The sequence below is a fragment of the Gymnoscopelus microlampas genome, assembly GCF_963454915.1.
Source record: "Gymnoscopelus microlampas genome assembly, chromosome: 15".
Taxonomy (NCBI): Eukaryota; Metazoa; Chordata; class Actinopteri; order Myctophiformes; family Myctophidae; genus Gymnoscopelus; species Gymnoscopelus microlampas.
This window is the reverse complement of record NC_139952.1, coordinates 998,307-1,012,561: the sequence shown is the minus strand read 5'-3', so window position 1 is coordinate 1,012,561 and position 14,255 is coordinate 998,307. Positions and strand designations below refer to the sequence as shown.

At 42.4% G+C, this 14,255-nt stretch overlaps 1 protein-coding gene across 1 annotated transcript; it reads right to left on the bottom strand.

The window, feature by feature from the left end:
* Positions 1 to 961: 961 nt before the first annotated feature.
* On the bottom strand, positions 962 to 12,597 carry LOC311061247 (gonadotropin-releasing hormone II receptor-like; the record flags this gene model as incomplete). Its single annotated transcript, XM_084079802.1, has 4 exons — positions 962 to 1,389; positions 2,935 to 3,136; positions 8,822 to 9,079; positions 12,325 to 12,597. The coding sequence occupies 4 exons, from the start codon at positions 12,595 to 12,597 to the stop codon at positions 962 to 964; spliced, it is 1,161 nt and encodes a 386-aa protein (XP_083935928.1).
* Positions 12,598 to 14,255: the final 1,658 nt, after the last annotated feature.

The window sequence follows — 14,255 nt, the reverse complement described above, 5'->3', positions numbered from 1 at the left end:
TCCTCCATGTTCTTGGTGTTTAAGCGTTATACTAACCCAGTATTTTCTGTTGTAGGCAACATAAGACCCTGCTGAAGTCTAATGGAAATATGCATGGAATGGAACGCGTGACAATGTGCATGGACAAACGCATGGAAAAGTGCATGGCACAAACCCTGATTGGGAAGAACCTATGTTTGAACTGACCTTATTTACCTTTGGAGCTCTCTTCCATTACCTTAACTAGACCATACCCGGTGAAGTGCGCAGGCGAAAGTAGTTGCAAACCCCCCCGCGCGTCCCCCCGCGCCGCCCCGAGCTTATAGATTGGCTATTTTCAATAATTTGATTACCGGCGGACTCTCCGCCTACCGGAGACATTAGCATCTTTCCGCCGGTCATCAAATTAATGGCTTAGGAATGCGACAAAAACTGTCCATGAATTCAAGGCGTCATGGGCTGTGTTATGGATAGAAAATAAGTAATTTTTTGGGTGAACTAATCCTTTTCTCATGACATACCTCCCTCTTCAAGGGTGGTTGTGGTTAAAATGGGGGGAAAAAACGTCACAGAACTTCATGGGTTGTGTAAAGTTCCAGGTTATGGAAGGTCCAGGTTTTACCCTTCATGGTGCGTTCACACGAGCAGATTAAAAGATACAAACTACAAAAATACACAGTATCTTTGTCGCCCTGTCGATTTGTATCTGTGTTGCTCAACGTGGTCGTTGACGTCATCAAACGTGCGGACATCGGAGCTACAGTTGTAGTTTTGTGTCTTTGTATCTGGAAGTTGAATTTAGCTCAACTTGTATTTGTAGCTTTGTATCTTAGTTACAGCTACAAACGTCGGATGTATCTTTGTCTCTTCATGTTGCTGGTTTCCATTGAAAATGAATGGTAGCATGTATCTTTTTATCTGTCCGTGTGAAAGCACCATTACAGTCACGAAGACCCATTGACACTCTTGCATCCTCCTAGGACTAACCCAGATTGACACTGGACTGGTCAGCGCTGGGGTCAGACTCCACGTCTCTAGCCGCTCCGGCTCTCCTTCCAGAGAAGCGATGCAGGGACCCGGGCGAAGCCTGGGCGTCAGAGCGGCGCCGCTGGCCACAGCAGCACGCCGCCGTGGCGTCGGCCAGGTCGGCCCGGAAGGAAGGCGTGTAGAAGCCGTAGATGAGCGGGTCGCAGCAGGTGTGCAGGTTCCCGAACACGAACAGGACGTGGTGCACATACTCGGGCGTGCGGCGCAGCATGTCCGGCTGGAACCAGTACCAGATGCCCAGCAGGTAGTAGGGGGTCCAGCACACCACGAAGGAGGCCACGATCACCACGGTCATCTTCAGGGTCTTCATGCGCGCCTTGGGGATCATGTCCGCTCCGCTACGCCTCAGACAGGACTCGCCGCCTGGAGAAACCAGGAAGAGAAAGACAAGAAACAATACATTTGTGCGTGCGTGCGTGCGTGCGTGCGTGCGTGCGTGCGTCACAAACAAAACAAATGTATATGCCGGAAGTGGTTTAAACCTTTAAGACCTGGAACGCATCTGTGTCACTTTTTGATTTGAGCTAAAGTAAAACGCATTATTTTACACTTTGGCTATTCAAAAATAGCAGATCTACAAGCTCACGAAAAATCGTGAAAATGTGTGCTAATCTTTGAATACATATATATATATATATATATATATATATATATATATATTTTTTTTTTAAAAGCATACATTCGTAACTCAAATCTTTGCTTCTGGGACCCCACTGGAACAAAATATTTTGAGATGGGGGTCCGCGGTCAAATATATAATTTTGAGGGTTCTTGACATAAAAAAGTTTGAAAACCACTGATATTATAGCAAAACATATGTTTTATTCTTAGGATTTTTGTTAAGATTTAGAAGACATTTGTAGAAGCAAAGATTTGAGTAAAAAAGATTTGCTCTAATAGCAGACCTACAAAAAAAAATTGCAGATCTACAAGCTGGTAGCGTGGCACTCGGTGCCGCGCTACCAGCTTGTATATGGCCTAGCCTGCGTTGCCAGGTGTGCTTATTGTGTAAGCGATGTTCGGCTTATTTGGGCGCTTCTTTTGGGCCCCTTTTCATGGACCACGGCAGCGCTTGTTTCTCGCCCGTTTCACGGATTCGGCAACGCTTGTTTCTCGCACATGATTGGCTTGTCAAAGTAGTGATCATTTTGACATTGCACACACCGGAAGTAAACTGCGTGCCAAAATATTGCAAACACTTTGTGATTATTAGAAGTGGAGACATATGTGAAGGTGGAAAATAAAGTAGATGTTATTGTCAGAAAAGCCATGAGCGATTTTTGTAGCAATTTGGGAGAGAATTGGAGCACTGCTTTGGCCGTCAGTTGGACCTAAATGTTTGGGTGCAAAAAAGGGCCCCCTCTCTGCTTGTGTGGCAGGGATAATCGAAATGTACAAAGTAACTACTAACTAGTAACTAAAGTTTTCAAATAATTGTAGTGGGGTAAAAGTACAATATTTGCCTCTCAGATGTAGTGGAGTAGAAGTAAAAATACTGTAAAAAAAAAATGAAAATACTCCAGTAAAGTAAAACAACCTCAAAATTGTACTTAAAGGACGACTTCACCCATTTTCAACCTGTCTTCATATAATTAGTCCTCACTAATCATAACATGGCACCATTTTTGTCTCGTCAGTCTGTGTCTCAGAGGAGGGCTGTGGACAGTTCAGAAACCTGCCTACAGCCTACCAGTGACATCATCGATGGGGAATCCAAGCTAATAGAAACTACAGGCTTTCTATTCCTGGAAAGTTAGCATGCTATAATGGAAGACATTGTTCTCACGTTAACACAACATATAAATAAAAAAATGAAATATTGAAGTGAAATATGAAATAGAGTATTACAGTACAATAAACGATGAAGAGTTAATGGAGCACAACAGTGGGGTTTCCAGTGAGTCCCACCTTTGCTCTTGGTCATCTGCCTGCTGATCTGCAGAAGGATCCGGGTGTAGCAGCAGGTGATGACCAGTAGGGGGACGACATACAGGGTGACGAAGTGGAACATGTTGTACGCCGTCTCCTGCCAGCGCTGTGTGAAGCTGCCGTGCGTCACGCACTGAATGAAGTCCCTGCCCTCCGCTTTGATGGCCCTGAAGATCAGCAGCTGTGGACCCAGACCCATAGAGAGAGAGAGAGAGTTATGACACGCTTTGATCTCGCGCGCAAAGCGGGCCGCTATGGGCTTATAGGGCATAACAGTGGCGGCCATTTTGTGGTTCCATCGTTCACTCTCATATTAGATCAGCAGCTGTGGACACCACGAGGAGAAGAAATAAACGCATGTAGACATTTTCAAAACAAAGATAAAAATCAAAGAAATGTGAGCTTGTACATCTGCTATTTTCAGTGGTGTAAAGTAACTAAGTAGGCTACATTTACTCAAGTACTGTACTTAAGTACAATTTTGAGGTACTTTTAATTGACTGGATTATTTCCAATCTTTTACATTTTGTTACCAATACTTTTGTACTTTTACTCAAGTCAATTTTGAATTCCAGACTTTTACTTGTAACAGAGTAGGCTACTTCTACATTGCAGTATTGATACTTCTGCTATTTTTGAAAGTTGTTGAAAGATGTATAGGCCTGCATACATTTCTTTTTTTAACATAAATATTCTCTCTCTCTTCCCGTCCCGGGCAAAAAAAAAAAAAAACTTTTCAGATGGGGGGTCCGCGGCCAAATACAGATCAATTTGGGGGTCCTTGACATGAACAAGTTTGAGAACCATTGCTTTAGTTTAGAGCAGTGGTTTTCAACCAGTGGTCCGGGGACCACCAGTGGTCCTTGAGGGAGTACCAGGGGGTCCCCAGCAAAATTAGCAAAATTAGCGTCACAATCATTTTTAACCACTTAGTTTTGGCTATTACTCATATATATAGATATGCTCATAGCAGAGCTTGTAGATCTGCTATTTTTGAAAAACCTTGAAAAGGTGTGCGTGTCTTTGAATATTTATATTTTTTAAAGCGAAAATGAACTGATATCTTCGCTTCTGGGGGTCCCTGGCACAAAACATTTTCAAATGGGGGTCCACGGCCAAACGTATATCAATTTAGGGGTCCTTGGCATGAAAAAGGTCGAAAAACACTGGTTTAGAGGGTGTCCTTTCCTCCCTGTCTGAGCTGCAGTCTCATTCATTCTAATGCCTATTGGGGCCCACTGCCAAACCACCAGGCCCTTGGCTTGTTTAAGTCATAAAGGATAGTGCTGTCTGCTGTTGCAGTGCAGCATGTGCTATGCTTTTTCACATTCACCTTGTGTATTAGAACGGACAAAATAGAGAGGTGCCTTCAGTGGTGGAGTAAGTAACTAAGTACATTAAACTGAAGTACAATTTTGAGGTATTTGTGAGTATTTCCAATTTCCAATACTTTTACTTTTACTCCATTACATCTCAGATCCAAATATTTTACTTTTACTCCACTACATTTATTTGAAAACTTTAGTTACTAATTACTTTGTAGATTTTGATTATTATTACAAAACATACATTAACCACTTCAGCCCTATATACATTTTGGCCGATCTACAAGCTCACAATGCGTACTGTACTTTTACTCAAGTCAAATTCTGAATACAGGACTTTTATTTGTAACATTGTGGTTTTACTTAAAGGAGCACTTCACTCTTTTTCAACCTTATCTTCATATAATTGGTCCTCACTAATGGTCATTATAAGATGGAACCGTTTCTGTCTACTCACTCTGTGTCTCATTGGTGGGATCTGGACAGTTCAGAAACCTGCCTACCAGTGATATCATCTATGGGGATTCCAAGCTAATAGGAACTACAGCCTTTCTCTTCCTGGAAATTTACCATGCTGAGATAGAAGCCATTGTTCTCGCATTAAAACAAAAATAAAAGTTTGAAATCTCTGTTTGAAATAACCAAACGTGTCTACTGATGATGTCACTGGTAGGCAGGTCTCAGAGACACAGACCGAATAAACATAAATGGTGCCATCTTGTAATGAGCATTAGTGAGGACCACTTGTGTATGACGATAAGGGTGAAAATGGGTGAAGTGGTCCTTTAACTCCGTCAGAGTACTTCTTCCACTCCTTGCTTGCAGACGACTGCATTCTGACAACATTCCCAGGACTCCAGCAGCAGACCCAGGACCAGTGGTGGAAAGTAACTAAGTACATGTACTCATGTACTGTACTTGAGTACAGTTTTGAGGTATTCATACTTTACTTGAGTATTTCCAATTTCCAATACTTTTACTTCTACTCCACTACATCTCAGAGGCAAATATTGTACTTTTACTCCACTACAATTATTGGAAAACTTTAGCTACAAGTTACTTTGTAGATTTTGATTATTATTACAAAACCACTTCAGCCCTATATACATTTCGGCCATTTGAAAATAGCAGATCTACAAGCTCACAATGCATCGCGATGAAACTCATTGTGAGCTTGTAGATCTGCTATTTTCAAAATATTTGTATACATTTGAAAACTTTGTGAAATGGGACATTTTGCAAAATGAGCACTTTCTACTTTTGGTACTTTAAGTACATTTTGACACCAATACTTTTGTACTTTTACTCAAGTACATTTTGAATTCCGGACTTGTACTTGTAAGGGCACGCTCCCACCGCACTTTTATTTTACCTCTGGGGCAGAATCTGCCAATGCTTTGTCAATGCAAATGCGTGGATTCACGCAAGAGCAGATTTTTCCGCTTGTCGCGCAGACCTTGCGTTTATCCGCTCTAAACGAAGAAGCATAAAACTGCTTTTAGCCAACTTTTGGTGAAAGCGTACCCTAAGGGCGCGCTCTCACCAAAAGTTGGCTGGCCGCTGTTAAACGCAGGTTGTGCGCGGCCACAGTTTTTTGCAGCCAGCGGGTTCTAAAAAAACGCTGTGACGCACCTGTCAATCACATTCAAGACCGTGCCCGTAGCCCGCACCGCCACTAGACACGAGCCACTAGACAAAAACATGTCTTTGCACTTTCACACTTGGGGTTCGTACATCTACATAAATAAACATTCAGATTTCAAATATAAAGTACTTACCCCATGGCCAAGGATGTTACAATCATGTACGGGTCCTCATAAGTATCCGTATCTTCCGTATTGTTCAATAAAAAGCATTTTAATCCAATCAGTGGTCATTTTCTCCGTATTCTTTCAACTGCGCGACTCTAGCGATTGAGAGGTGTATTGCACTATTGGTACATAACTCTATGGGGAAATGGCCACCAATCGGATTAAAATGCTTTTTATTGAACAATACGGAAGATACGGGTACTTCTGAGGACCCGTACATGATTGTAAAATCCATGGCCATGGGCTAAGCACTTTATATTTTAAATCTGAATGTGTATGTAGATGTACGAACCCCAAGTGCACAAATTATAAAGTACTGGGTGAGATGCAACAGCTACAACCAGTTGGTCCACTGAGAGCACCATGTTGCTTCCTGAGTCTTGGGACGGTCCGCCTTCGACTCACCCGATTGGACAGAGGGGGAAAATCAGCTCCTGTCTCCAGCAGTTTTATGCTTCTTCGTGTAGAGCGGATAAACGCAAGGTCTGCGCGACAAGCGGAAAAATCTGCTCTTGCGTGAATCCACGCATTTGCATTGACAAAGCATTGGCAGATTCTGCCCCAGAGGTAAAATAAAAGTGCGGTGGGAGCGCGCCCTAACAGAGTATTTTTATGTTGCAGTATTGGTACTTTTACTTAAATAAAGAATTTGAGTACTTTTTCCACCACTGTGAGTCCTGGGTCCTCAATCTGCTGCTAGTATCACCACAGGTGAGTCCTGGGCTTTGGTGTAAAAAGTACTCAAATGTTTTACTTAAGTAAATGTATCAATACTGCAATATAGAAATACTCTGTTACAAGTAAAATCAGGAATTCAAAATGTACTTGAGTGAAAGTACAAAAGTAAATGTACTTTTCTTTTCCCATTTCAAGTTTTCAAATGCATAACAAATCTTTTGAAGATAGCAGATCTACAAGCTCACAATGTGTCGCGATGTGACGCATTGTGAGCTTGTAGATCTGCTATTTTCAAATGGCCGAAATGTATAACGTATATATTACTTAAGTAAAAGTATCAATACTGCTATGTGGAAATGCTCTGTTAGGGCGCGCGCTCTCACCAAAAGTTGGCTGGCCGCTGTTAAACGCAGGTTGTGCACGGCCACAGTTTTTTGCAGCCAGCGGATTCTAAAAAAAACGCTGTGACGCACCTGTCACTCACATTCAAGACCGTCCCTGTCCGCCTTCTGCCTTGACGTTGCCAGGCAACCACTGACGCACATCAGCATCTGTCTTTGCACTTTCACACTTGGGGTTCGTACATCTACATACACATTCAGATTTAAAATATAAAGTACTTACCCCATGGCCACGGATGTTACAATCATGTACGGGCCCTCATACGTATCCGTATCTTCCGTATTGTTCAATAAAAAGCATTTTAATCCAATCAGTGGTCATTTTCTCCGTATGCTTTCAACTGCGCGACCTTAGCGGTTGAGAGGTGTATTGCACTGTTGGTACATTATAACTCATGGCCAAAAAATCCGTGGCCATGGGGTAAGCACTTTATATTTTAAATCTGAATGTGTATGTAGATGTACGAACCCCAAGTGCAAAAGTGAAGACTATTTTTAACTGACAAGACTATTAAATATATAGTTAGAGTAATATTATTACACTAAATATATTATTACACTAACCTGAAGCCTTTGCGACCGCACTGACTTGTAACCAGGCCAGTTCTTTAATGTCAGTCATATGGAACTCTTTCATGGTCAAATCGTAAAGTACTGGGTGAGATGCAACAGCTACAACCAGTTGGTCCACTGAGAGCACCATGTTGCTTCCTGAGTCTTGCGACGGTCCGCCTTCGACTCACCCGATTGGACAGAGGGGAGAAATCAGCTCCTGCCTCCAGCAGTTTTATGCTTCTTCGTGTAGAGCGGATAAACGCAAGGTCCAGGGCCGGCGCACCCATAGAGGCGACCTAGGCGGCCGCCTAGAGCGGCAGTTGGAGAGGCGGCAAAAAAAACTCGGGAAAAAAAACATAACCCTAACCTAACCCTAACCCTAACCCTAAAACCGAAATAAAGTAACCAAAGACACAAAAAAAGCATTATAATCCGCCCATAACCGCGTAAAAAATTCACGCGCGCGCGCGAGGATCCCCCGCATCAAATGAATCTCGCCTAGAGCGGCGATCAGCCCTCCACCGGCCCTGGCAAGGTCTGCGCGACAAGCGGAACAATCTGCTCTTGCGTGAATCCACGCATTTGCATTGACAAAGCATTGGCAGATTCTGCCCCAGAGGTAAAATAAAAGTGCGGTGGGAGCGTACCCTTACAAGTACAAGTCCAGAATTAAAAATGTACTTGAGTACAAAAGTATTGGCATCAAAATGTACTTAAAGTACCAAAAGTAAAAGTACTACATATTTGAAAATAGCAGATCTACAAGCTCACAACGCGTCGCGATGCGACGCGTTGTGAGCTTGTAGATCGGCTATTTTCAAATGGCCTATAGGTATAAAATAGGTTTAAAGTGGTTAATGTATGTTTCATTATATCATAATTTGTATCTGAAAAGTAACTATTAACTAAAGTTCTCAAGTAACTGTAGTGGAGTGAAAGTACAATATCTGCCTCTGAGATGTAGTGGAGTAGAAGTAAAAGTATTGGAAATTGGAAATACTCAAGTAAAGTACAAATACTTCAAAAGTTGACTTAAGTACAGTACAGTACTTAAGTAAATGTACTTAGTTACTTTCCACCACTGCATAGGACTCACCTGTGGTGATGCCAGCAGCAGACTGAGGACCCAGGCCAGCAGCAGTAGGCGCTTGTTCCTGCGCCCGGCGTCCAGCGAGTCCAGCGGGTGTAAGATGGCCTGGTGCCGGTCCAGGCTGACCACGACCAGGATGAATGCCGCCGAGTGCATGGCCGACAGCTTGAGGAAGCACAGCAGCTTGCACATCACGTCCCCCGCGTACCACTGCACCGTGACGTTCCAGACGGCGTCCAGGGGCATCACCACGAACGTCATCACCTATTAATGATAAATATACTTCATGGTCCATATATAGGCAGTGGTGGAAAAAGTACTCAAATGTTTTTACTTAAGTAAAAGTATCAATAGTGCTATGTGGAAATGCTCTGTTAGGGCGCGCTCTCACCAAAAGTTGGCTGGCCGCTGTTAAACGCAGGTTGTGCGCGGCCACAGTTTTTTGCAGCCAGCTGATTCTAAAAAAACGCTGTGACGCACCTGTCACTCACATTCAAGACCGTCCCCGTAGCCCGCACCACCACGAGACACTAGCCACTAGACAAAAATGTCTTTGCACTTTCACACTTGGGGTTCGTACATCTACATACACATTCAGATTTCAAATATAAAGTACTTACCCCATGGCCACGGATGTTACAATCATGTACGGGCCCTCATAAGTTTCCGTATCTTCCGTATTAAATAAACATCAATAAAAAGCATTTTAATCCAATCAGTGATCATTTTCTCCGTATGCTTTCAACTGCGCGACCCTAGCGGTTGAAAGGTGTATTGCACTGTTGGTACATTATAACTCTATGGGAAAATAGCCACCAATCGGATTAAAATGCTTTTTATTGAACAATACGGAAGATACAGGTACTTCTGAGGGCCCGTAAATTATTGTAAAATTCTTAGTCATGGGGTAAGCACTTTATATTTTAAATCTGTCTCCAAGTGCACAAATCATAAAGTACTGGGTTAGATGCAACAGCTACAACCAGTTGGTCCACTGAGAGCACCATGTTGCTTCCTGAGTCTTGGGACGGTCCGCCTTCGACTCACCCGATTGGACAGAGGGGGAAAATCAGCTCCTGCCTCCAGCAGTTTTATGCTTTTTCGTGCAGAGCGGATAAACGCAAGGTCTGCGCGACAAGCGGAAAAATCTGCTCTTGCGTGAATCCACGCATTTGCATTGACAAAGCATTGGCAGATTCTGCCCCAGAGGTAAAATAAAAGTGCGGTGGGAGCGCGCCCTTACAAGTACAAGTCCGGAATTCAAAATGTACTTGAGTAAAAGTACAAAAGTATTGGTGTCAAAATGTACTTAAAGTACCAAAAGTAGAAAGTGCTCATTTTGCTAAATGTCCCACTTCACAAAGTTTTCAAATGTATACAAATCTTTTAAAAATAGCAGATCTACAAGCTTACAATGAGTCTCATCGCGACGCATTGTGAGCTTGTAGATCTGCTATTTTCAAATGGCCGAAATGTATATAGGGCTGAAGTGGTTTTGTAATAATAATCAAAATCTATAAATAACTAGTAACTAAAGTTGTCAAATAATTGTAGTGGAGTTAAAGTACAATATTTGCCTCTGAGATGTAATGGAGTAGAAGTAAAAGTACAGAAAATTCGAAATACTCCAGTAAAGTAAAAATACCTCAAAATTGTACTTAAGTACAGTACCTGAGTACATGTACTTTTTTTACTTTACACCGATGTCCATAACACTATATTGTGAGAAATCACAATGAGTCTATTAATGACACATTTAAAATACCTTATGGTCCATACGCAGTGGTGGAAAAAGTACTAACATGTTTTACTTATGTAAAAGTATCAAAACTGCAATATAGAAATACTCCGTTAGGGCGCGCTCCCACCGCACTTTTATTTTACCTCTGGGGCAGAATCTGCCAATGCTTTGTCAATGCAAATGCGTGGATTCACGCAAGAGCAGATTTTTCCGCTTGTCGCGCAGACCTTGCGTTTATCCGCTCTACACGAAGAAGCATAAAACTGCTGGAGGCAGGAGCTGATTTTCACCCTCTGTCCAATCGGGTGAGTCGAAGGCGGACCGTCCCAAAACTCAGGAAGCAACATGGTGCTCTCAGTGGACCAACTGGTTGTAGCTGTTGCATCTCACCCAGTGCTTTATAATTTGTGCACTTGGGGTTCGTACATCTACATACACATTCAGATTTAAAATATAAAGTGCTTACCCCATGGCCACGGATTTTACAATCATGCACGGGCCCTCAGAAGTACCCGTATCTTCCGTATTGTTCAATAAAAAGCATTTTAATCCAATTGGTGGCCATTTCCCCATAGAGTTATAATGTACCAACAGTGCAATACACTTCTCAACCGCTAGGGTCGCGCAGTTGAAAGCATACGGAGAAAATTACCACTGATTGGATTAAAATGCTTTTTATTGAACAATACGGAAGATACTGATACTTATGAGGGCCCGTACATGATTGTAACATCCGTGGCCATGGGGTAAGTACTTTATATTTGAAATCTGAATGTTTACGTAGATGTACGAACCCCAAGTGTGAAAGTGCAAAGACATTTTTTGTCTAGTGGCTCGTGTCTAGTGGCGGTGCGGGCTACGGGGATGGTCTTGAATGTGAGTGACAGGTGCGTCACAGCGTTTTTTTAGAATCCGCTGGCTGCAAAAAACTGTGCCCGCGCACAACCTGCGTTTAACAGCGGCCAGCCAACTTTTGGTGAGAGCGCGCCCCACCGCACTTTTATTTTACCTCTGGGGCAGAATCTGCCAATGCTTTGTCAATGTAAATGCGTGGATTCACGCAAGAGCGGATCTTTCCGCCTGTCGCGCAGACCTTGCGTTTATCTGCTCTACACGACTTGTCCATTTGAAACATAAAACTGCTGGAGGCAGGAGCTGATTTTCCCCCTCTGTCCAATCGGGTGAGTCGAAGGCGGACCGTCCCAAGACTCAGGAAGCAACATGGTGCTCAAGGCAGAAGGCGGTGCGGGCTACGGGGAGGGTCCTGAAAGTGAGTGACAGGTGCGTCACTCCCGTTTTTTAGAATCCGCTGGCTGCAAAAAACTGTGGCCGCGCACAACCTGCGTTTAACGCTAGCCGACCATGTTTTGGTGGGAGCGCGCCCTTACAAGTAAAAGTTCAGAATTCAAAATTTACTTGAGTAAAAGTACAAAAGGTGTCAAAATGTACTTAAAGTACAAAAACTACTCTAGCTAAAATAGTATATCTATTGTGAGCTTGTAGATCTGCTATTTTCAAATGGCCCGAAATGTAAATAGGCCTAAAGTGGTTAATGTATGTTTTGTAATAATCTACAAAGTAACTAGTAAAGTTTTAATATAAGTGTAGTGGAGTAAAAGTACAATATTGTCCTCTGAGATGTAGTGGAGTAGAAGTAAGGCTACTGCAATTTGGAAACACTGCAGTAAAGTAAAAAATATACACAAGCACAAAAGTACAGTACGTACTTAAGTTACTTTACACGTGCTGAATACAACGCGTCGCTCACCAGGTCAGTGGAGGCCAGGCCGGCGATGAGCGGGCGGAGGTGCTTGGCGAGGCGCCGCCCTCGCCCCCACAGCACGCTGAGCAGCACGGACAGGTTGCTGACGGCGGCGAACACGAACAGCAGCGCGGTGGCGGCCACGCGACACTGAGCCGCCACCGTGAAGGCTGGAGGCTCCCAGTCCAACCCAGAGCCGTTCGTCAGGGAGGGGACGGAACCGTTCCCCCACGGAGGAGGAAGCTCGGGGACCCAGAAGAAGGACTCGTTTCCGGCCATTCTGTAACAGAGGACAGTGGTGGGAAAAAGTACTCAAATTCTTTACTTACTGTTACAAGTAAAAGTCCAGAATTCAAAATGTACTTGAGTAAAAGTAGAAAAGTATTGGCATATATACTTTTCTACTATAAATAGCAGATCTACAAGCTCACAACGCGTCGCATCGCGACACGTTGTGAGCTTGTAGATCGGCTATTTTCAAATAGCCTAGGTATAAAATAGGGCTAAAGTGGTTAATGTGTGTTTCATTATATCATAATTTATATCTGAAGAGTAACTAGTAACTAAAGTTTTCAAATAATTGTAGTGGAGTAAAAGTACAATATTTGCCTCTGAGATGTAGTGGAGTAGAAGTAAAAGTATTGGAAATTGGAAATACTCAAGTAAAGTACAAATACCTCAAAACCGTACTTAAGTACAGTACTTAAGTAAATGTACTTAGTTACTTTCCACCACTGACGAGGAGGACACGTGTTAAACAATGAGTAGGAAGAAACTCGTGTAAGAAGTACTCAAATGTTTTGCTTAAGTAAAATTATTAATACTGCAAGTACTCTGTTGCAAGTAAATGTCCGGAATTCAAAATGTACTTGCTTAAAAGTACAAAAGTATTGGTATCAAAATGTACTTAAAGTACCAAAAGTTAAAGTACTAAAATGCTACAAAAAATCTAGATAGATAGATAGATAGATAGATAGATAGATAGATAGATAGATAGATAGATAGATTTCGTTCCACTGGCTATGTGATCTAAAAACTACTCCTATTTAAAAGAATGCTAAAACTACAATACTAAAAACTAAAATACTACAAAGAGACACCACTAATAAAAAAAACATTCAGTTCATAATGAGACAGAAAATATTGCACACCGGAGTCTTCAGCAGCATATAAGGAAGAAGGTTAGGGGATATTGCATTTGTACGTGATTATTTCACTCACACAAAAACTACAATGACACAGATGCATGCATTCCTGGTTTTAGATTTCTATATCATTGACCCTCAAACTGACTTCCATTGTGTCAAATGATTATGTCCTGAGGACACTGTTATAAAAAGCAGTTTTAGTTTAAATTAAATGACATTGCCTAAATGTCATTATTACTTATTTTTTTTTAGCATTTCTTTAATTGACAATGAAAGTGGTTAAGTGTGTGTACTTTTGTAAATATTATTGAACCAATGAAAAGTATTAAAAAGAGCTTGTGACTAAATAATAACTTCATTGGATACATTGGAACATAGATTATTTTTTTTAAAACATTTTTGGAGGTTACACCAGTGATATGTTGAGCTGCATCAATCTATATCAACAAGACTGAACGAAAGGAGAGCTGTAGCAGTGTTAACACGATATAACATCACACACTCGCACGCGCGCACACACACACACACACACACACACACACACACACACACACACACACACACACACACACACACACACACACACACACACACACACACACACACACACACCCGTGCATGGACATGAGTATGCATGCGCGGCACACAGCGAGATGGATAGCAGTGTTACAAGAAGATAACATCACACGCCGGCACGCGTACATGCACACATACACACATGCATGCTTGCACGCACGCACACACGCACACAGACAGCTTCAAGTATGCACTCAGGTGAATGGCTCATTA